Below are 24,199 nucleotides of genomic sequence, written 5' to 3'. Positions count from 1 at the left end.
CCATTGATACAAGGCAGGATGGATCCATGCTCCTGGGTTTCCTCCCGTTGCTCAGGTTTGCCCCACACGCCTAGAGACATTTGCTGTAGGTGAATTGGGTAAGCTAAATCGGCCATAGTGTGTGTGAATGAGTGTAAGGGTGTTCCCTGGTGATGGTTTGCAACTGGAAGGGCATCCACTGCGTAAAACATATGCTGGTTAAATTGGTGGTTCATTCCGTTGTGGCAACCCCAGATTAAATAAGGGACTAAGCCGAAAGAAAATGAATGAATGAATACAGCTGACACGTAAACATTATTTGTATACAATACACAAAATATAAATGACACATTGTCAATGCAAAAAAAAAAAAAAAAAGGTGCAAAGAGAGAGTAAAAAATAAAAAAATAAAGGACATGAACATGAACCTTAAGTTTAAGTATCAATTACAGAATATAAAGTCATTTTAAATTGTCTTGCTTTCTTATTTTCAGATAATGAAAGTGTTTTTAAATCATGACTAAATTCCTTTTTAAAATAAAACAGGAAATTAGGGATTAGTATTGGTAAATTTCCATTTGTGGGTGTAGAAGTTACAAAGAAAATCAGCTCAGTGTAAAGCAAAACACTGAAGGAAAGTTTGAGCAGAGTGAGTTTACAGTGCACTACATGAAACAAGACGCGCGACGCGGAAACACTGATGACGTAAATAATATGCGCCGAAGGAGTACGGTACGCTGTTGACATCTGTCAGTTGGTGCAAGTTAAACAGATTATATCAGTATTACCTGTAATGGTCAGTTATATCATCTAGTGATGAATGAAAATCCGCTTCATTGTATGTTTTCTTTTTTATTTCATAAACGTTCGCTTTTATCTTAAATCAGATCATCATCGTCGTGAAGGAAAACAGATAACGTTATAAAACAGCTGATTGTGCAGCGTCATATCAAAATCATCAACAATTCATGACACAAACTCGACGGATGAGAAATGTGGATCGTTTGTCTGTTCGATCTATTTCTGATTTCAAGGAAGTTTCATTAAAATAAGGTATGTTTTAAGCAAATACATTTAAATGATCCGTATTTCTGCTGCGTTAAATGTATATTTTTACACAATTTTACATAATTTAAGAAATGCCTGCTTTCTGTAATATAACATGTTTGCAGTGTTTCAGTTTATCCCCTGCTCATACAGTAAGTACTAGCAGATCATTTTAAGTATAGGCTAATTGCTAAAAGCATGACGTTGCCATGCTTGTTGCCATAGCAAATACCAGATTTTTTATAGCTGAACGGCAACCACAGTAAACAATTTAGCGTTTGTGGACAGATAATTTAGTTTAGTCCTGTGATGCTCGAAATGAAGCTGAAAACAATCATGTTTATGTTTTGCTTCCTCATATGGTATGATATAAAAAGAAAATGTAAAAAAAAAAAGTGTTTTGTGCAATTGTTGTGGTGCACTGTATATGGCCTGATTGATAAAACTGAAATATAAAGGACTGTAAATATTTCTCAGAGATTTTGGTCCATATTGACATGATAGCATCATGCAGTTGCTGCAGATTTGTCAGTTGCACATTCATGATGTGAATCTCCCGTTCCACCACATCCCAAGGTGCTCTATTGGATTGAGGTCGGGTGACTGTGGAGGCCATTTGAGTACAGTGAACTCATTGTCATGTTCAAGAACCAGTCTGAGATGATTCACGCTTTGATATGGCATGTTATCCTGCAGGAAGTATCCATCAAGATGGGTAGGGGAGCATGGGGCACAAAGTAACACAGGGTAAATGTAACACGGAGTTTTAAGGTATTTGCTCAGGGTTAACATGGCATGCTTCCGAGGTTTTCACCACAGTGTCGGCAGACGTCTCCTAGCCAATTATTTATAAATTTGGATGAGAAACACAGGAGAAACCATTTTTGCAGCATAAAAGTATTTTTTATTATAGTCGATATTTTTTAATAAAAAAAATCTGTGAAAGTATGTGAGTACAATTATATATGGTTGTCATTACCGTCTTCTAGGCTGAAAGATGAAACCATTTTGAAAAATGTAAAAAACACACAGAGACTGCTAGCCAGTTTTGAGGAAAACACGACACAGCGGGGTTAGTTGTAACAGGGTGTTACAATTAAACCACACACTGTTGGACACCGACTAACTAACAAAAACTTTTTGAATTTTGAGTGTGATGTTGAACTTTTTAAATAAAAATGTTTTTTAATAGTAAATAATGTTTTAATATAAAAAAATATATATTTTATTGCTGATAATGCAAATAAATGCATTGTATAATAATGGATAAATGGATAATAATGCAAATACATTCAAATGTGTTTATCCAATAAACAAATAAATACATAAACATGCTGTGCTATGTAGAATAAAAAAGAAATAAGTCAATTACTGAGGAACTATAGCTCCTATTTAAAGTAAACAGAAATTAAATGAACTGTGTGAAATCTGCCTTTGTAAGCATGTGTTACAACTAACCCTCTGTCTGTTACAACCTGCCCACAGGTGGGGTAAATAGTAACATTTATAGTCCTGGCACTTTTGGTAATACTACACAGAAACCATATGGTCCGGCGATCATAGTTCAAGTGCTCATTTGCAGGAGAGGCTTGTGTGTTGCTGGTTATAAAATATGGTTTGTCTAACCCCATTACTTTGTTCATTATTTGACCAAAACCAAAAAGTGTTACTTTGTGCCTTGCTCTCCCCTACATGTGGTCATAAAGGGATGGACATGGTCAGGAACAGTACTCAGGGTAGGTTGTGGCGTTGACATGATGCTCAGTTGGTAGTAATGGGCCCAAAGTGTGCCAAGAAAATATCCCCCACACTATTACACACCACCACCAACCAGAATTGTTGATTAAGCCAGGATGAATCCATGCTTTCATGGTGTTGATGCCAATTTCTGACCCGACCATCCGAATGTCGTAGCAGAAATCGAGACTCATCAGACCAGGCAACATTTTTCCAATCTTCTTTTGTCCAATTTTGGTGAGCCTGTGTGAATTGTAGCCTCAGTTTCTTGTTGTCGGCTGACAGGAGTGGCACCTGGTGTGGTCTTCTGCTGCTGTAGCCCATCTGTCTCAAGGTTGGACATGTTGTGCTTTCATAAATGCTCTTCTGCATATCTCGGTTGTAACGAGTGGTTATTTGAGTTACTGTTGCCTTTCTATCAGCTCAAACCAGTCTGGCCATTCTCCTCTGACCTCTAGCACCAACAAGGCATTTGCGCCCACAGAACTGCCACTCACTGGATAGTTTTTCTTTTTCAGACCATTCTCTGTAAATTCTAGAGATGGTTGTGTGTGAAAATTCCAGTAGATCAGCAGTTTCTGAAATACTCACACCAGCCCATCTGGCACCAACAACCATGCTACGTTCAAAGTCACTTAAATCCCCTTTCTTCCCCATTCTGATGCTTCGTTTGAGCTGCAGCAGATTGTCTTGACCATGTCTTGATCATCCATAAATCCACTGAGTTGCTGCCATGTGATTGGCTGATTAGAAATTTGTGTTATCGAACAGTTGGACAGATCTAACTAAGTAACTAATAAAGTGGCCGGTGAGTGCATGTGTATTATATACATGCATGCATACATATACAGAATCTGTGAGTATGTTCACAACCATACATATGCTTGTCTGTTTCTGCCGCTGTTTGTCACTATCCTGTGACTGAATTATGTGCAGGTTATTGTATGCGCCATCAGCTCCATTCAGCCGTTTTCATGTTTGTCAGATTTAAAGACAATTAAATAGCCTTTAAAGAATTAATAAACTGTTATGGCTCAGAACACAATTTTGTGTCTAATTTTACATTTTGTGGCAAGTAGCCATTTAATAAGTGGGATAAAGTAATCCTAAGGCTCTTAAAGGGCACCTATGGTAAAAAATCTACTTTTCAAGCTGTTTGGACCGACATATGTGCATGTATGGTGTATAGACCGTCATATTGGGGTGATATAAGCACACCCAGTGCTTTTTTTTTCAATTTAACAACATAAAAACGGTGAACCAATTGGAGCGGTTTTCAAATCGACCGCAACTTTACGTAGGAGTGCGGTCCCCCCGCTCACCAATATTGATTGACAGGCGCGTCATCATATCCTCAGTTTGTTGATTCACGTCCGCCATTTTCAGCGTGAGTCTGAAGCGATATCATAAGGAACACGCTAGCTCTATTTTAAATGCAAGGCTCATTGGGCTCAACACAAGAGCAATATTCTCCACATTACGCTCTAATTGGAATTATTGGTTGTATCTTTAGGTAGGTTTGCAAACATGTTACTTCTCATTGAGTCTACCTTATACTTCAGCCGTTAGCTTCTCGCGATCCCAGAAGCTCCCTGGATTAACTAGCATGCGTTTTAGAATTCTAAACATAGGTTTCTATCAGGGTACACTCAAGTCGATGGCTGGACCACTGCAGAAACCTGTTTAGAATTCAAAAATGCGTGGCGCAACGATTCGGGACTCTTCATGTTTCTGCCGCGCCACAGAGAGTGTCTGGTGTGCCGTGTTGCGGCTTCGAGCAGCGCATCCGGTGCCTTAGTCAAAGTTAATTCAGTGTGCGTGGTTGTTAGTTTCTGTGTACAAGCTCGGCACTTGAAACTAGCACACAGTTGGCTGTAAAACTGTACAAAGACACAAATGATTTTGTACTCTCTGCTTGGTCTGTGTCAGAGTCGTACATGTACGATGAATGGTGATCCTCTCTCTCCTTCTCCGTCTGCCTGTCAGACTCTGTTGCAAACGCAGAGCGGGCGAGCTCGTGGCCCCGCCCCCTTGTTACGTTGGCGGGAAACCGAAACTAATTTACATGTGAAGCACACACCCCTAAATCAGCGAACTGTGGACACGCCCCCAACATGACACTTTTTAACACATTATAATAAAAAATCTGAATTGTGTTTTAAACTGAACCTAAACTGGCACACTCAGAAGAACCATAATATTAATATTAAATCATAAAAAAGAGGCAAACTATGTTCCCGTTAAGACATCTCAACTGCTGAAAAAATACTGTATGTACAGGATTAGTATGCTTGAGTAAAATGTGTTTAATTTTTGTTTTTAATTCCATTGTATACTTTTATGTGTAACTGTATTCCTGTTTAAATCACCAAAAAAAGACAGTACAACAACATAGTAGACTGAATACAACTGCTTTTTCAGTTTTTCCCAATGTTTTCTAAATAAAAAAAGTCTTTATTTTTAAATAAGGTATGGTAGACTTTGTAAATTTAATATAATTGCAGACAGTGATGCCAGCGTCTATTGATTTCCCTTTAATTCAGTTGATGTCGCAGCTGAACGTGGCACTGGAGGACGAGCAGAAGGAGAGACGCTCTGCTGTCAGTGACCCTCCAGACTCTTTCCCTGACAGGTTTGTTATTTTTTGTTCTCTTCTTGAGCTTGGTATGATTGTAAACATTGGTTGGATGTGTGCTTTGTGATGTTTCACACCACAGTTTGCATTGTGACCCATCCGTCATCGCCACAGAGCCAGCCCTCCCCTTCTAGTAATGGAGTGAACCTCCTGTCATTGCCATGGGAGATCGTGACTCAGATCGCCTCGCATCTCCCGGCGCAGTGTGTCATCGATGTGCTGCCACAGGTAATTATTACTTAGGTGTTTTTTATTTATTGGTAAGACCATACATAGTAGAATACAATACATTGGAAAACAACAAGGAAAAATTACAGAATGTCCTAGTTTTCTTATTTTCCCACTATTCCCTCAAAGTAAAATAAATACATTTTATGAATTAGAAATCCTCAGAAAAAAAAAAAAATAAATAAAATAGTTTCTGTGCCTGACGAGCAGGTTGTCGTGGTCCTAACCTTTGACCACCACCCGTTCCACAATGCACCCGCCCCTTACGGCTCCCCCTGTGGATGGAGAGCCTGCAGAAGGATGGTCCCACGTTGCTCCTTCGGGCTGAGCCTGACTGGGTTCCGTGGGATAAAACCCGGCCACTTGGCGCTCGCAGGCCTGGCTCTAGGGTGGGCCCTGACTGCGCCACACCAGGTGACGTTACGGCCCTTGCTGTTGTTATAATCGTAAGGGGTATTTTAACCCCACTTAGTCTGACCTGTCACCAAAGACCTTTTTACCATGGGAAACCCTACCAGGGGCATTAGCCCCCGACAACATAGCTCTAAGGATCACTCAGGCACTCAAACCCTTCCACCACGATAAGGTGGCGGTTCATGGAGGAGCCAGGAGAAGACCTCGGGGAAGACCCAGGACATGCTGGAGGGACTATGTCTCTTGGCTGGCTTGGGAACGCCTCTGGATCCCCCGGAGGAGCTGGAGGAAGTGTCTGGGGAGAGGGAAGTCTGGGGTTTTCCCCTAAGACTGCTGTCCCCGTGACCGCGTTAAGGAGTCAAAATTTCAGTTATTTACTGTGTATTAGATCTGATATCAACTGAACAGAGTAAGCCTTTGATATAGTCTAAATCTGGGTTCCAGGACTTGTAAAAAGATTTGAGAGATCCTGCAAGTAAACATCGTAACTTCTCTAGTTTTTGCAACTAAAGATTTTGGATCCACATGTCATGTAATGGAGGAAGTACCAGTTTCCATTTGATAAGAATGGCTCGTCTAGCTAAAAGAGTAAAAGTCAACTCTTTTTGAAATACCAAAAGGGCTGTCAGGGGTTAGGGTCTAGATTTATGTTAATAGATTTATCAAACAGGACTTTGTCAATTGAGGGCAACTCTAGAACATATGGTGATGGTTAGCAGGAGACTGCTTACAGTGATGACAGGCATCACTTCTATCAGGAAAATGCTAATGTGGTATTAGTTAAATGAGCTTTACATTGCATTAGGCACTTTTTTTGGTCCATATAGAGGAGGAATGGACCATCTTTAAAAATCTTCCCGTTGTTCTTCCGCAATACCAACACCAAGGTCATTTTTCCCAGATTCTTTGAGAGAAACTGTAGGATTTACATTTAGTGTACTTATTAAATGATTTATAGTCGATATTAGATGTTTCTGGCCCGTATATTTATTACTTGGGTTTACTTGGGTAAATTTCAACAACATTGAGAAAAACATTCAAAACCAAAACACTTTTTTAAAACATGTTTCATGCATATTAATATATAGTAATGCATATTAATATTAAAGTTGCATCTAATTAAAAAAGATAAGGTTATTAGTTACTATAACTTTATTATTTACTAATAACTTTAACTAATTAACTAATAACTAATTACTAAACTTTAAGCGTTAAAGTTATTGTTTCTAAACATAGTTAACCTGCAGTTATATAGTACAGTGTTTCGCAACCCTGTTCCTGAAGGTACACATTTTCATTCTCGTACTAATCAAACACACCTGAATCAACTCAAAAGAATATTAGAAGAGACTCCAAAACCTGAAGTTAATGGGTCAGATAAGAGAGACATCCACAATATGTACTGTTGGTGTGCCTCCAGGAACAGGGTTGGAAAACACTGATATAGTATATGGGTGATGTCTGTGTTCAACGAAGTGTATTAAAGGGCACCTACTGTATGATGAAAATCATCTTTTGTAAGCTGTTTGGAAAGAACTGTGTGTAGGTATAGTGTGTTCACAGTCATGTTGGAGTGATTAAAGACAATAAGTCTCTTTTTTACATTTCCTCACGTTAAAATAGGATCCAAATCCCTCTCATTTTGAGAGGCCGACCACAACGTGACGTAGGAGTGCGGTTTTCAGCCCACAGAATTAATTGACAGCCGCATATTAACATGTCTCGAGTAACATGTAAAATCATATCCACAGGACAGGATGTGCGCAAAGCAACTGGGATTAAGAGATCTGTTCAGCTTTCTGTGATCATCAGTCATCATCAAATATGACCAAGAATGAGTTTCACGAGTTTAAAAAGTCAATAAAACATGTTTGCATGTTTGTAATGAATTACAGCAATTACTCAGCCTTACTTTATCACCACAGCTGAGTGTCAGTACAATAATAATAATAATAATAATAATAATAATAATAATAATAATAATTTTCATTTATATAGCGCCTTTCCAGAGCTCAAAGACACTTTACAAAGAATGCGACAAAAAGAGATAGTACAAGCAGACACAAACATACAGGAAGTCAAATATAACAAACTGGAAATACAAAAACAAGACCTAGGAGACAAATAAGCAGAGTGCAGGTGGATCAGATAAAGTGGTCAGTTTGGCAGGTCAGAAGTGAAGCATTCAGAAAATAAGTAAAGATTTGAATTCTGAGATATTACTAGCAGAACGGAGTGAGCGTGGTAGAGAGTTCCAGAGTTTGGGTGCAATAACACTAAATGATCTGCCCCCCATTGAAGAGAGGCATTACCGAGAGACAACGAGAAGGCCAGAGTCAGCAGAATGTAATGAGCGGGTAGGTATGTAGGAGACAAGCATTGCAAAGATAAGAGGGAGTCGGCTATTTAGGGATCTAAACGCAAGGGGAGGAATTTTAAATCTAATGCGGTTAGGCAAGTTTTAGGCAAGGCAAGTTTATTTTATAGCACATTTCATACACAGTGGCAATTCAAAGTGCTTTACATAAACAGGAATAAAAGAGACAAGTATAAGAGAAATAAAAACAAAATAAAAATGGAAAAAAAAAAAATAAGCATAAAAACAGATAAAATGTGTTATAAAAGAAGGGAAAACATAATAGTGCGATCTGTCGGACGTAGCACAGAGCTCATTTAGTAAAGGCACAGCTAAACAGATGTGTTTTCAGTCTTGATTTGAACGTGCCTAATGTTGGAGCACATCTGATCATTTCTGGAAGCTGATTCCAGCAGCGAGGGGCGTAGTAACTGAAAGCCGATTCACCCTGCTTCAACTGGGAGGCAATGGAGGTCGTACAAGATTGGGGTTATATGAGCAGAACGTTTGGTGTGAGTGAGTATTCTAGCCGCAGAGTTTTGACTATACTGTAATCTGGAGATGAGGCTGGCAGGCAGACAAATGAAAAGGGCATTACAGTAGTGAATACGTGAAGAGACAAATGGATGCATGGATGCTACTGATGAAGGGATGCAGTTGGGAAATGCGACGTGAAAGAATGCAGATTTAATGTGAGACTGAAAGGAGAGTGTGGAGTCAAAGATTACGCCTACATTTTTGACAGAAGTAGATGTTTTAATGTGAGAGCCAGCAATCTCACAGGAGAAACTGGTCGAAATATTGCTGGTAAGCGCTGGGGTGCCAATGAAAATGATCTCAGTTTTGTCCACGTTGAGTTTCAGAGAATTTGAGGTGAGCCAATCATTAATGTCCTTCACACAAGCAGAGATTTTATCGATTTGGGCGGATGAAGCAGGTATACAGACAGAGAAGAGTTGAATATCGTCTGCATGAAAGTGATAGTTTAGACCATGATGTTGTAAAATCAAGTGGGATTAGGTATATTGTGAATAATTCTGGGCCTAGAACAGATCCCTGGGGAACACCTCACTTCAGGGGGACAGTCGGCGATCGAAAATCCTTAACAGAGATAAAGAATTGTGTATCTGAGAGATATGAAGAAAACCAAGAGAGAGAGCAGTACCAGAAATACCCAGATCAGAGAGACGTGAGATAAGTAAATCATGAGAGACAGTATCAAAGGCAGAGCTGAGATCTAGAAGACAAGGATCCAGAATCACCAGAAAGCAGTAGATGATTCACTACCTTTACAAGTGCAGTTTCCGTACTATGGAGGAGCGAAAACCAGATTGAAAAGGGATTTTGACTAATTATAAAAGAAGACGCTTCAATCCTGGGTGTGGACGTTAACGCAGGTTTATTTTGTGCATTAACATAACGGATATCCATAGGCGGTGGATATTAACGTGTACCCTGTCACATTTGCCATGCAAACTTAAACACACTTTGAACTTTCTAACGACATTGCGTGTACCTCATCATTGCAGAAGGCTTGAATTAACTCCACAACAAATACTCATTGATCAAGTTTTTTTACTGTAGTATTTCTCACAAACGTTATGTGAAAATCTGCTTCCTTCATGTCTGTCACTGTGCTGTTTATCTGACGCAGCCGAGGCAGAGATTGAGGCACACTCTGACTGGCACGTGGGATTGGTGGGCGGAAAGAACCAGCATTAAAGGCACAGGCCACAAAAACAGCTACAATGTGTTTAGAGCTGAAAATCCCAGCATTCTGAAAGGTGTAATAAATAATCTGATGGGTGTTTTGAGCTGAAACTTTACAGACACATTCTGGAGACACAAAAGGCTTATCTTAAATCTTGGAAAAGGGGTAAATAGGTGCCCTTTTAGTGTATGTGTTGTCTCGGAAGTTCTCGATGGTTGGCATCCCTATGTAATGTATCCCTCCTTTTCGTAATCCTCAGGTGTGCCAGACGCTGGGAAAGGTTGGCGAGGATCGTTTGGCCTGGCAGCTTCGGGCTCAGAAACTCTGTGGCCCGGCAGCATCCTTCCAGTTGGGCCAAAGCAGGATTTGATTGGATCCAGGGCTTGCTTGGAAATGGAGGAGCTGATTGGCTACTGGACAGGGCAGGGACTCTAACAGAGAACAGGAAATGGTGCAAGACAGACATGAAGTGGCAGCTGAAACCGTGAATGGTGAAGCCCCGGCAGCGGAGGCTAACATGGTCCAAATGCAACTGGATGTTGATTTAAATGCTCAGATTCAATCCCAGAATGCTTCAACCAGCACTGCTTCTCCGCTCGAGCACATGGTCCTCCCCTCGGGCCACATTGCTGATGTGAATTGTGTCCTCCTGCTGGAAGGTGCTGGGGCGGTGTGTGCCTCCGGCTCCAGGGACAGGAATGTAAACCTCTGGGACCTGAACGAGGGGTCCAAGAGGCGCGTTAATGCACACTCTTGGGGGGACGTGGCACCATCAGCACGCATCGGGGCTTGGGTGTGGTGTCTGGCGTCCAGCGGGCCGCTTCTGGCCTCTGGATCGTTTGACAGCACGGTGAAGCTGTGGGATCTGCAGGCCGGAGGAGCAGACCGAGGACTCATCCAGTGTAAAGCAGCAGTGCTGTGTCTGTTCTGCGAGAGGGACACGGTGCTGGCCGGATCACATGACCAGAGGCTGAGCATCTATGACACACGGGGTGAGTCACAGAAAAATATATTGAAATATAAAAAATATATTGTCACATACAAATTCTTTTGATTTTATTTTCTGGTTCCTAAAATTAATAAAATCATCTAAAGTGGCGATGGGGTCTTAAAATGTATGGAAAGAGTCTTAAGCAGGTCGCACACCAAAAGCGCTGCGTAGGGCCACACATTTCAGAATTCTAAACATAGGTTTCTATCAGGGTACACACACCGGCACCGCAAGTCGGCGGCTGTCGGCGGCGCCCAGCCATGACTCAGGACACTGTTCATTTTTCCCCTGCGCAATCTGAATAGTTTTGTTTAAAATAGCCTGCGAATGTGCGCGTCTGGTGAGCGATACTTTCAGCTGTCATGTGCGCGCCGTGTTGAGGCGCTGAGCGACGCATCCGGTGTGTGACGGCCTTTAAAAGGCATTGAATTTCACTCTCTGATTCCTGTAAATACAGTGCATCCAGAAAGTATTGATAGCGCTTCACTCTTTTCCACATTTTTTGTTACAGCCTTATTCAAAAATGGATTAAATTCATTTATTTCCTCAAACTTCTACACACAATACCCCATAATGACAAGTTTTTGAAATTGTTGCAAATTTCTTAAAAATAAAAACCTGAAAAATCTCATGTACATAAGTGTTCACAGCCTTTGCTCAATACTTTGTTGATGCACCTTTGGTAGCAGTTACAGCCTCAAGTCTTTTGAATATGATGCCACAAGCTTGGCACACCTGTCTTTAGGAATTTTTGCCATTCCTCTTTGCAGTAGCTCTCAAGCTCTATCAGGTTGGATGGGAAGTGACGGTGTACAGCCATTTTCAGATCTCTCCAGAGATGTTCAATAGGATTTAGATCTGGGCTCTGGCTGGACCACTCAAAGACATTCACAGAGTTGTTGTGAAGCCACTCTATTGATATTTTGGGCGGTGTGCTTTGGGTCATTGTCCTGCTGGAAGATGAACCGTCGCCCCAGTCTGAGGTCAGAAGCACTCTTAAGCAGGTTTTCATTCATGATGTCTCTGCACATTGCTGCATTCATCTTTCCCTCTATCCTGACTAGTCTTCCAGTTCCTGCTGCTGAAAAATATCCCCACAGCATGATGCTGCCACCACCATCCTTTACTGTAGGGATGGTATTAGCCTGGTGATGAGAGGTGCCTGGTTTTCTCCAAACGTAATGCCTGGCATTCACTTCAAAGAGTTCAATTTTAATCTTATCAGACCAGAGAATTTTGTTTCTTATGGTCTGAGAGTCCTTCAGATGCCTTTTGGCAAATTCCATGCAGGGAGTGGCTTCCGTCTGACCACTCTACCATACAGGCCTGATTGGTGGATTGCTGCATAAATGGTTGTCCTACTGTAAGGTTCTCTCTCCACAGAAGAACACTGAAGCTCAGACAGAGTGACCATCGGGTTATTGATCACCTCCCTGACTAAGGCCCTTCTCCCCGATTACTCAGCTTAGATGGCCGGCTAGCTCTAGGAAGAGTCCTGGTGGTTCCAAACATCTTCCACTTATGAATAATGGAGGCCACTGTGCTCATTGGAACTTTCAGAGCAGCAGAAATTTTTCTGTAACCTTCCCCAGCCTTGTGCCTCGAGACAATCCTGTCTCGGAGGTCTACAGACAATTCCTTTGTCTTCATGCTTGGTTTGTGCTTTGACATGCACTGAACATCCAGAATGATCATGGAAACAAATGTACCGGAGCTCAATTAGAGCTTCACACAAAGCCTGTGAATACTTATGAACATGTGATTTTCAGCTTTTTTATTTTTAATAAATTTGCAACATGCATTATGCTTTGCAGTCATGATGCTGTCATCGCAGTTCTTTATCATTTTTTTAACCAATAAAAGCAGCCTCAGTGAGCAAAATTAAACTGTTTAAAAAACATCAACAAGTCTCATTTACTGTCACACAGCCGCAGATCCGCTGGTCAAAGAGTCTCCGTCTCCATGGTGATGCAGTGTTGTGTCTGGCGGCTGAGGACCAGTTCATCTATCAGGCAGTAAAGACCAAAGTGTGGCTCTGTTCGGACCGCAGGGCTGGAAAACTCCTGCAGAAAGTACAGGTACTGCAAACACACTGTGCTGGACACTTACTAGATATCTTCTGTCACTACTCCGCTCAAGTATTTTACTATTACTTCACTACATTCGTTCATTCATTTCTTTTCAGCTTAGTCCCTTTATTAATCTGGGTCGCCCACAGCGGAATGAACCGCTAACTTATCAAGGATATGTTTTACGCAAGCTGATGCCCTTCCAGCTGCAACCTATCACTGGAAAGCACCATACACTCTCATTCATGCACATGCAAACACTACGGACAATTTAGCTTACCCAATTCACCTATAGCTACATATCGCATGTCTTTGGGCTTGTGGGCTTTTGCATTTCCAACATCAAAAACTTTAATTAAAACTGTTTTGAATAATAACACAGAATTATATCAAGTTGTGTCCAGTCTGTATATGATTACGTTTGTCTAGGAACTGTGTCACAATATGAAAAAACAAAACAAAACAATGGTCGCAGCTTCCGATTCGCATGAACTTTATGGAGTTGATCTGTTAAATAATTCACAATCGCACCACAAGCAGTAATGTGTGTAACGTCTGCTGTGTTTGTCCTGCAGTTGAGCTCATATCTGCTGTCGGTGAGCTTCAGTGGATCAGAGGTTTGGGCTGGTGATAATCGTGGACTCCTGCACACCTTCTCCATGAGCAGCAGCTGCCTGATGCCCGTACACCAGTTTAAAACACACACTTCATTGGTCCACCGGCGTTCCACTACCACGCCTGGCGCTCTCTACACCTGCTCATCTGACCGCTCCATCAAGGTCGGTCAGTCATTAGCAAAATATTTATGCTTATTAATGGCATGGATAGTTCATATAAAGTTATCTTCAGCCCACGTCTCTTCTTCACTGCAGGTCCCACCTCCCATCTGCTCCACCAAAAACACTCTGCACACTCCACCATCAGGCCGGAGTCAATGGGGTGGTGGACATTTTTAACTTCTACTCTTTTCTTCTACTTTTTTCAGCCAAGAATTAATACATTTTTTTCCTCAGTAAGTGTGTTTGTATTCAATTGCTTAAATACGCAAAAAAATATCCGCATTTATAATGTTACAGAAGAGTCATATTTCAAATTAATAAAATATATTCAAATAGAAAACACTTGTTTTAAGCTGTAATACTATTTCAACAATATTAGTTTATACAGATTTATTTTATTTAATAAATATGTCTTCAAACATTCTTCAAGCAATAATAAATATTAAAAAATAATGTAAGTTATATTAATATTAGTACTATGTGCTAATAATATATTTGAAACAATGATAATCTTAGGTAGGGCGATGCAGTGGCAGTAGGTGGTGCTGTCGCCTTCACAGCAAGAAGGTCGCTGGTTCCAGCCTCCGCTGGGTCAGTTGGCGTTTCTGTGTGTAGTTTGCATATTCTCCCCGCGCTAGTGTGGGTTTCCTCCGGGTGCTTCGGTTTCCCCCACAGTGCGGTACAGGTGAATAGGGTAGGTTAAATTGTCCGTGGTGTATGTGTGTGAATGGAAGAGTGTATGGATGTTTCCCAGAGATGGGTTGCAGCTGGAAGGGCATCCGCTGCTTAAAACATGTGCTGGATAAATTGGTGGTTCATTCGCTGTGGTGACCCCGGATTAATAAAGGGACTAAGCTGAAAAGAAAATGAATGAATGAATAAATATATATATATATATATATATATATATATATATATATATATATATATATATTAGGGATGCACGGTTTGGTGCATCCTGTGGTCCACGGTTCAGAATATGCATTAATATTGGTTAAGCTAAATTGTCCGTAGTGTATGTGTATGAATGAGTGTAGGATGTTTCCCAGTGATGGGTTGCAGCTGGTTATGGCATCCGCTGTGTAAAACATGCTGGATAAGTTGGCGGTTCATTCCGCTGTGGGCGACCCCAGATTAATAAAGGGACTAAGCCGAAAAGAGAATGAATGAATGAATGAATGAATATTGTTTGCAAATATAAACAGGGAAACCATCGCAGCCAATGAATATCAAAGTACAACATCGTTTACAGCAAAAAATAGTGCTAATGCTGTTTTGAAGTCATACTTAACAGTCCTTTCAGAACCGAATATTCAAAGTACCATGGTAAACAATATAGGGAGCGAGTCACAAGTTATCACTGATCAAATGTGGGAATTTAAAACCAACTTTACCTCAGTGACATACAGCCTAAAAAGGTCGCGCAGGTCTGTTACTGCAGTCGCATTCCCGCTGGGTGGTCTTTCTTCGCTCCCGCTATTTATTTATTTTGTTTACCCGCTGTCTGCTAAAAACAGTTTTCTGTTGTTGCCTTGGTAAAGCAAGCATAATGTAAACAGGAGTAATCAAAAAGTGCTCAATTGTTAAGATGTTGACATAATTATTATCTGCATAATTGAGACTGTCCAGATGTAAAACAGACAAAGGGGAAGCTTTTTCTCTCATTATCTTTTTTAAGCATTTTTATTTGAACATACAAATTTCAAAATGCCCTACTTTTATTTCATTAATGAGAGAAACATACAATGTTGTGAAGCCTGCTGCATTGTCAGGTGTTTTGTTACCGAATAATATATATATACAAGTCAGAAGTATTAGCCCCCTTTGATTTTTTTCTTTCTTTTTTAAATATTTACCAAATGATGTTTAACAGAGCAAGGAAATTTTCACAGTATGTCTGATAATATTTTTCTTCTGGAGAAAGTCTATTTGTTTTATTTCAGCAAGAATAAAAGCAGTTTTTAATTTTTTATGAACCATTTTAGGGACAAAATTATTAGCCGCTTTATGCTATATATTTTTTGATAGTCTACAGAACAAACCATCGTTATACAATAACTTGCCTAGTTAACCTATCTAATCTAGTTAAGCCTCAAAATGTCACTTTAAGCTGTATAGACATGTCTTAAAAAATCTCTAGGTCTAATATTATTTACTGTCATCATGGCAAAGATAAAATAAATCAGGTATTAGAAATGAGTTATTAAAAACTATTCTGTTTAGAAATGTGTTGAATAAAATCTTCTCTCTGATTAAACAGAAATTGGGGGTAAAATAAACAGGGGGGCCAATAATAATTCAGACGTCAACTTTATATATACATACATACATACATACATGCATACAATGGTTGGGGAAACCTATTTAAAAATGTAGTGAGCTAAGCTATTAGCAACTCTGCCTAAAATGTAGCTTAGCTACATCTAAGCTGTTTTTTGCTATTTTTATCTTTAAATCGCATAGCAACTTAAATCCAAGTCAATCACATCTTAGAGATCAATAAAACTGTCAATGAAACAAATGAGGCAGAATTCAGTTTCAGTTATTTACTGTAAATAATATGCTGTACTAAACAGAAACAAATTATAGTATAAAACAGCTAAAAACACAAAATCCAGTAAGGTGTTTACAACATGTTAAATACTATAGTAATTTATAGTAAAGGGAATTTTTTTTGTCATGAGCATTATGCATATTGTATATATGTTTATAACTCTTCATCAATAAATTACACTACATAATGCAGTAATACTTACTATAAATTACTATTATAATTACAGTGCCTGAACCGATGCATTATTTTATATATATATATATATATATACTATATATATATAAATAACGCATCGGTTCAGGCACTGTTTTAGGCACCAGTAACCATTTTAAAGTATCGATTTAGCACCGGTAATCGAAATAACCCCCAAACGACACCCAATCCTAGTAATTGTCTGCAGTCAAACAAAAAAACATATCAGAAGAAGCTCACATTATGTAACAGATTAAATTAAAGGGATATTTCACACAAAAGTGAATATTCTGTCATCTTTTACTCACCCTTCACTCATTCCAAACCTTTATATAGTCTCTTTATACCATGTGTTGTTAAGAAGATGTTTTAACGAAAGCTGAAAACCTGTAACCATTGACTCTTGTTGTGGGAAAATCAATGGAAGTCAATGGTTACAGGTTTTCAGCTTTCTTCGAATATTCCTTCCAACAGAAGAAATGTAAAGGTTTGAATAAAAAATATACATTTTGGGTGAACTACCCCCTCTAACAGAAGACTTAAAAGACAAATGCATTATAGATCATACATTTGTTAAAGACATCACTAATGCCACATTCCCGCTCATTATGTGTGCCCCATAAATATTCCTGCACTGTTCTTTTTTGTACCGTGCCTATAGCAAAACCATCATACCCAGTGAACATCTATACCTTTACTCACATTACACCCTGCTTTCAGAAGATAAAGTTGTAGAAAGGCACAGGTTAGACCAGGCATGGTCAAACTCGATCCTCGAGGGCCGGTGTCCCTGCAGACTTTTGCTCCAACACTAATCAAACACACCTGAACACCCTAATTAGTGTCTTTAAGATCACTAGAAAGCTACAAGCAGGTGTGTTTGATTAGGGTTGGAGCAAAACTATGCAGGGACACCAGCCCTCCAGGATCGAGTTTGCCCATCCCTGGGTTAAAAATATTTCAAAGGCGGGAAAATAATTTGTGATGTGATTTGATTTCAGGCTGTAAGACAAATAAAGTCAGGGGTTTGCTGATTCTATAGGCACTGCATGAGCCGTGTGTAATTCTGCCTCATTGTGTTCCTCTGTTCAGTTAAGTGTTAAAGGAGGAACTCTGGCCATCGCTTCTGGAGACATGAATGTGGAGGTGTGGAGACCCAGATGCTGACCGCTGACCGCCACCAGAACAACTCTTATTGACAGAATGAAGGTTTTATGTGTCTGGTTTGTGTTTCTGGTGCTACTAGAAAACAAAAGTGTGACATTCCCAGTTTTCCGTCGATCTCTGTGAACAAACGCTACACATTTCAGTGCCTCGTAACACAGGAACAACACTGCTTTACTTATTCACACTTCACTTTATAGTCACTGGCTGTGCTTGTGTGATCGTTACTGATGTCACAACAGAGTCAAAGCTTAACACACACTTAGAGGGATACAGTAGTTCCCTTTACAAACACTATTCTCTCAAACACACACATACACAGGCGCACACACACACACACACACACACACACACACACACACACAAAAACACACAGAAACACTCTCAAACATTCAGAACACTTTCAAACACACATGCACTTAAGCACACACACAAACCATTTCAAACACACAATCAAAAACTCAAACACACTCTCTCAAACACACACACATATATATATATGTATGTGTGTGTGTCTGTGTGTATATATATATTATATATATATATATATATATATATATATATATATATATATATATATATATATATATATATATATATATATATATATATATATATATATATATATATATATATATATATGTGTGTGTGTTAGTGTGTGTGATTTAGAGTTTGTTTTTGTGTGTGCGTCTGTGTGTGTGTGTCGCAATATGTATTACAATATATCACACGTACACATCATATATCTCAAACACACATGCACTAAAGCACACACACAAACCATTTCAAACACACAATTAAAAACTCAAACACTCTCTCAAACACACACACACATATAAATATGCGCATGTGTATGTATATGTATACATATATATATATACATACAAACACACACACACACACACACACACAAAACAAACTCTAAATCACACACACTAAAACACAAACACACACTCAAACAAAAACTCTAGCACACTCTCTTAAACTTACACTCTTAAACACACACTCTTTAAAACACTCACACATTTTTTTTCTCACACACACAAAAAAACACTCAAACACACAAAAACTCTCACACACACACACACATGCGCACTGACAAACACACACACACACACACACACGCACGCACACACAAACAAAAAACTCTCAAACACACAAACATGCACACGCACACACAAACAAAAAACTCGAACACACACACACACACACGCGCACACACACACAAACAAAAAACTCTCAAACACACATACACACACACACAAACAAACAAGCAAAGAAAAACTCCTACACACATGTGTTACACACATAAATGTATTATATAAATATGTGTGTGAGTGTGTATATTAAAAAATTTGGTTAACACAGAAAAAACACACTTAACACAAAAACTCACACACACTCACAAACACATACTCAAACAAAAAACTCAAACACACTTTCTCAAACACATGCTTATACTGACAAACACGCACACTCTCACACACACACACCACGCACGCACGCACGCACGCACCACGCACGCACGCACGCACACACACACACACACTCAAACAAAAACTCTCAAACACACACTTATCCTGACAAACACACACACACACACAGGGATAGTTTCACCCAAATAAAAATTCTGACATTATTTACTCACCCTTCACATGTTCAAAACCTGACTGACTGACTTTCTTCTGTCAAACACAAAAGAAGATATTTTGAAGAATGTTTGGGGGGTGGAAGCAGCCATTGACATCCATAGTATTTTTTGATCCTATTACAGATGTCAGTGGCTCCTTTCTTCCAACATTTCTTAAAATATCTTCCTTTTGTTCAACAGAAGAAAACTCCTGACAGAAGTCTATTAGGGACATTTTCACTTTTGGCTGAACTGCCCCTTTAAGAAGTGAAGAAAGAGTGAATCCTGAAGCACATTTACATCGAGAACGACAGAAATCATCACAGCATATTTCAGTGTTCAGTATTACACTATATACTAGATTTCTTATTAAACAAGTGAGCAAACTTTCCAATATACGCACACTGTATGAAACTCCTCATTGTGAATCCCCATAGTATGTATGAGTTATTTATAATCATCAGACAGTACTTGTGCTCTGACTGACTGAAGGTGATTGTGTTTTTTCAAAGCTTTTAGATTCACAATTTGTAATTGAGTTTGACGAGGTGTCGTTATCAACACTGCAAATAAAAGAGATTATTAATGATTACTGTGATGTCTGTATGTGTGTGTTCACAGCAGCACGCAGGTCTTCTTGTCTTTGAAGGGGTTTGAGGACGCAGCGATGCCGGTGAGCAGAGGATCAGCTCTGCGGTGCTCCTGACAGTACTGGACGAGCTGCTCCGCTGCTGCTGAAATCTGACACGTACAATATATAAGAGAAAATGCTGGACCGAACCATCAAAGAAGCTGGGGGAGCATTAACATTTACTCAATTTACATTAGTAAAAATAAATGTTATACAGTTGAAGGCAAATTTATCATGCCTCCTGTGAATTTAAAAACAAAATTGAATATTTTTCAAGATACTAGCTTATAGTGCAGTTTAATTAGGTTAATTAGGCAGGTCATTGGACTACGGTGTTTTTTCTGTGGCCAATCAAAAAACAATTTCTAATAAATTTGACTTTGATATTATAATTTATTCATTCATTCATTTTCTTTTCGGCTCAGTCCCTTTATTAATCTGGGGTCACCACTGCGGAATGAACCGCCAACTTATCCAGCATATGTTTTAAGCAGCGGATGACCTTCCAGCTGCAACCCATCACTGGGAAACATCCATACACACTCACTCACACTCATACACTACGGTCAATTTGGTTAACTCAATTCACCTAAACTACATGTCTTTGGACTGTGGGGGAAATCGGAGCACCCTGAGGAAACCCACACCAACACAGGGAGAACATGCAAACTCCACACAGAAATGCCAACTGACCAAGCCGAGGCTCGAACCAGCAACCTTCTTGCTATGAGACGACAGCGCTACCTACTGCGCCACCGTCGCCTTTATAATTTATTCATAGTGCTCAAATACTGTACAGTTTTTCACATGTTGATTTGTTTAGTTGTGTACATTTGTTGTTCCCCTTCCCTCCCCCTTTGTTTGTAATGGTTTGCTCCGCCTTGATTGGACTGTTTTAAATGTGAAGATGCGAAAGTGAAAGCAAGAAAGACGGAGCAATGCATTTTTGTATTATTTGTTTGTTCGGGGTTTATTGTTCTACTGAATGAGCATTCAGTAAACATTTTTAATTTGAACGAAAGCTGTCAATTAATTACCGACAGATTTCTTGAAAGTTCTGATACTACAGTGTTAAATATGCATTAAATCGCATTTTATTTGAGGTCCATCAGATAAGGCATTACTTTTAACTTTTCTTTTCATGTATATCACGACTAAGCAGTATGTTATATTATTATTCATTCATTCATTCATTTTCTTTTTGGGCTTAGTCCCTTTATTAACCTGGGTCGCCACAGCGGAATGAACCGCCAACTCATCCAGCACATGTTTTTACACAACGGATGCCTTCCAGCTGCAACCCATCATTGGGAAACGTCTATACACACTAATTCACACTCATACACTACGAACAATTTAGCTTACCCAATTTACCGCATGTTTTTGGACTTATGGGGGAAACCGGAGCACCAGGAGGAAACCCACTCCAACTATATTATATCATATCATATCATATTTCATATTATATATCATATATATCATATCATATATCATATATCATATCATATATCATATATATCATATCATATATCTTATCATATATATATATATCATATCATATATTATATCATATATCACATCATATCACATATCATATCATATTATAAAGCCAAAAAACATTGAGTCACAACATGATTTTTGTTTATGTGAAAAATAATTAGAAACTTAAATAAAGATCATGTTTCATGAAGACATGGTAAATTTCCTGCTGTAAAATATAAAATATAATTTTGATTAGTAATGCGCATTAAGACCTTCATTTGGACAATTTTAAAGGTGATTTTCTTAATATTTAGATTTTTTTACACCCTCAAATTCCAGCTTTTCAAATCGTATCTCAGCCAAATATTGTCCTACACTCAAATAATGACTTTTGCTGCTTATTTAAACAATTTATTTAAAATGAGCTGAATCAACACAATTCTTGAGTTTGTTTGGCAACAACTTAATTGTTTTATGTTCAATCCACTTGAATTTGTAAAAAAAACTAATAAGTTAACTTAATCAATTTGTGTTGTGACAACATGAAGGAATTGTGTGGAACCCAGCATTTTTACAGTGTTTCCTAACAAACCACACATCAATAGAAAGCTTATTGTTTCAGCAGTTTTAAATACATATTTGTATTTATGTTAAGTATAAATATCTCAACGTGACTGGTTTTGTGGTCCAGGAACACATATATGCAATTGTTTTTAATATTCTGAAGTGATGAAAGCGTTTCTCACCTTGATTCTCTGCAGTTCAGTCTCCATCCTTAGCTGCTCCACGGCTCTCCTGGCCTGAAGAACATTATTACTGCAGTAAACGTCCATCACCGCCTGGAAAACATGACACATCTGATTCTGAGCAAGTTATTGGAACATTTTATGATAGGATAATTGGGTCTGTCTGTGTTTTTACATTTTTTTTCATGAGGTTAATCTGAGGTCTGACAGAAAATAACAACAATGTAAAGACTATAAATAATATGGGTATACATATAAACATACAGAAACATCATAAAGCCACACAATATGAGGTAGTTAAGGGGAAAACTGATTGAAAGTATGAGGAAAACATAATTAAATTAGTTTTTTTTTAATAAATTTGTTAATATATAAATAATAAGATAAAACATCATATATCTGTATTGCTTTGACACTATTAACACTGAAAAGCACTATACTGTAAATTAAATGAATAGAATATACACAAATGCACACATATAAAACACAATTAAATAAACAATACAGGATTATATATATATATATTATATCTATATAATAATATATATATATATATATATATAATTATATTATCTATATTAAAATATTTAGAAATAACAATTATTATTAGATATAGTAGAGGAGAGCTTTTATTTTACCTCAAGAGTGCGTTTGGATGGTGGTGTTGAGCTCAGATGTTTGGTTTCAGTAAGGAAGTCCTAATGTCTGGGTTTTGAGGTGTGTTATATCTCTTATTTATATACATTGGGAATGTTGAAACCCCTCCATCCTTCAACACAACGCACACACACACACACAGAGAGACGGCTGGAAGCTTCAAAGCTCCTGTGAAGTGCTGCAGTTCTGAGGTCAGATCAACACGGCCTGAAATGTCATGGAAAGTTCAGGAGTGTTTTGATTTTTCACGCTGGCGGTCTTGAAAGCTTTCGTGAATCTGTTCACTGAAATGTGGAAAATATATGTGGACACTGTATGTAGAATAGCTTGTTTCGTAAATCAGTAAATCTGTCATTTGTCATGCAGCTAATTAATCACTGAATGATTTCAAATGCTTCTGACATTAATTTATAACGTTATGATTGTATTTGTGTTGGATTTATTTACGGGTTAAAGCTCTCCAAAATGTTAGGAATAGAGTGAGTACATGGTTTAGACTCCTTTACCTCTCAGTCTCAGATTCTAGAATGGACACATCTGCGGCTTATGGCATAATTTTGACACTGTACAATAATAATAATTATTATTTTTCACATTACTAGGAGGAATAGGTTTAGGGTTGGGGTAGGTACAATCAAAAATTTACTTTTGCTGCTTCTGCAAACTACTTATTTAATGAGTTGAACCAAAACAATTTTTACGTTTTTTTATTAAAACTTGTTTTATATTCAATCACTGAAATTTGAAAGCTGACTTATTTAGTGGAACCCAGCGTTTTTACAGTGTAGACGTATTGTTTTTGTTGTTTTATGTTGAGTGTGTAAATATATTCAGTTCATGTCTATAATAAAGCCCCCCTGAATTATATATAATATATATATATATATATATATATATATATATATATATATATATATATATATATATATATATATATATATATATATATATATATATATATATATATATATATATATACCGAACATTAATGTGGTGCATGGCAAGCGCTTCGCAGTTAGTCAGTTGCAGTTGTCCCGCCGCGCTTGCCGTAGTTGTTTAGAACATGTGGATGAATCTGAAGTCTGCTGCGCTGTGAGTGAAATCAGCGAGAAACTGGTAGTTTCAAACTACACCTAAAAAGCCGGAGTTACATCCATAACACCTGTGGTGAGGTCAAATCTTACATTCATATAATAT

At 38.5% G+C, this 24,199-nt stretch overlaps 2 protein-coding genes and 1 pseudogene across 2 annotated transcripts in view; 2 read left to right on the top strand and 1 right to left on the bottom strand.

The window, feature by feature from the left end:
- The first annotated feature begins 707 nt into the window (after positions 1 to 707).
- LOC130220887 (F-box/WD repeat-containing protein 9-like) lies at positions 708 to 18,372 on the top strand (annotated as a pseudogene).
- Positions 18,373 to 19,378: 1,006 nt separating this feature from the next.
- gng14 (G protein subunit gamma 14) lies at positions 19,379 to 22,509 on the bottom strand. The gene is made up of 2 exons (XM_056453145.1): positions 22,346 to 22,509; positions 19,379 to 20,227 (listed from the first exon to the last, which is right to left on the bottom strand). Exons 1-2 carry the CDS (start codon positions 22,454 to 22,456, stop codon positions 20,102 to 20,104), a joined length of 237 nt encoding a protein of 78 aa, XP_056309120.1. The 5' UTR covers positions 22,457 to 22,509; the 3' UTR covers positions 19,379 to 20,101.
- A 1,531-nt stretch (positions 22,510 to 24,040) lies between these two features.
- LOC130220881 (deoxyhypusine synthase-like) overlaps positions 24,041 to 24,199 on the top strand; it is a 74,521-nt gene continuing 74,362 nt past the window's right edge. Inside the window, exon 1 of the mRNA XM_056453141.1 lies at positions 24,041 to 24,169. The gene's annotated coding sequence lies outside the window, so the exon portion shown is untranslated. The remainder of the gene's footprint in view (positions 24,170 to 24,199) is intronic.

The sequence above is a fragment of the Danio aesculapii genome, chromosome 3, assembly GCF_903798145.1.
Source record: "Danio aesculapii chromosome 3, fDanAes4.1, whole genome shotgun sequence".
Taxonomy (NCBI): Eukaryota; Metazoa; Chordata; class Actinopteri; order Cypriniformes; family Danionidae; genus Danio; species Danio aesculapii.
Note: the sequence above shows the minus strand (reverse complement) of the source record. Positions and strands in the feature narration are given on the sequence as shown.

Coding starts and splice junctions, on each gene's coding strand:
- gng14 (XM_056453145.1), bottom strand. CDS start 22,456: ATGTGTCATGTTTTCCAGGCGGTGATGGACGTTTACTGCAGTAATAAT. Junction 20,228..22,345: donor CTGAACTGCAGAGAATCAAG/GTGAGAAACGCT, acceptor TGTACGTGTCAG/ATTTCAGCAGCAGCGGAGCA.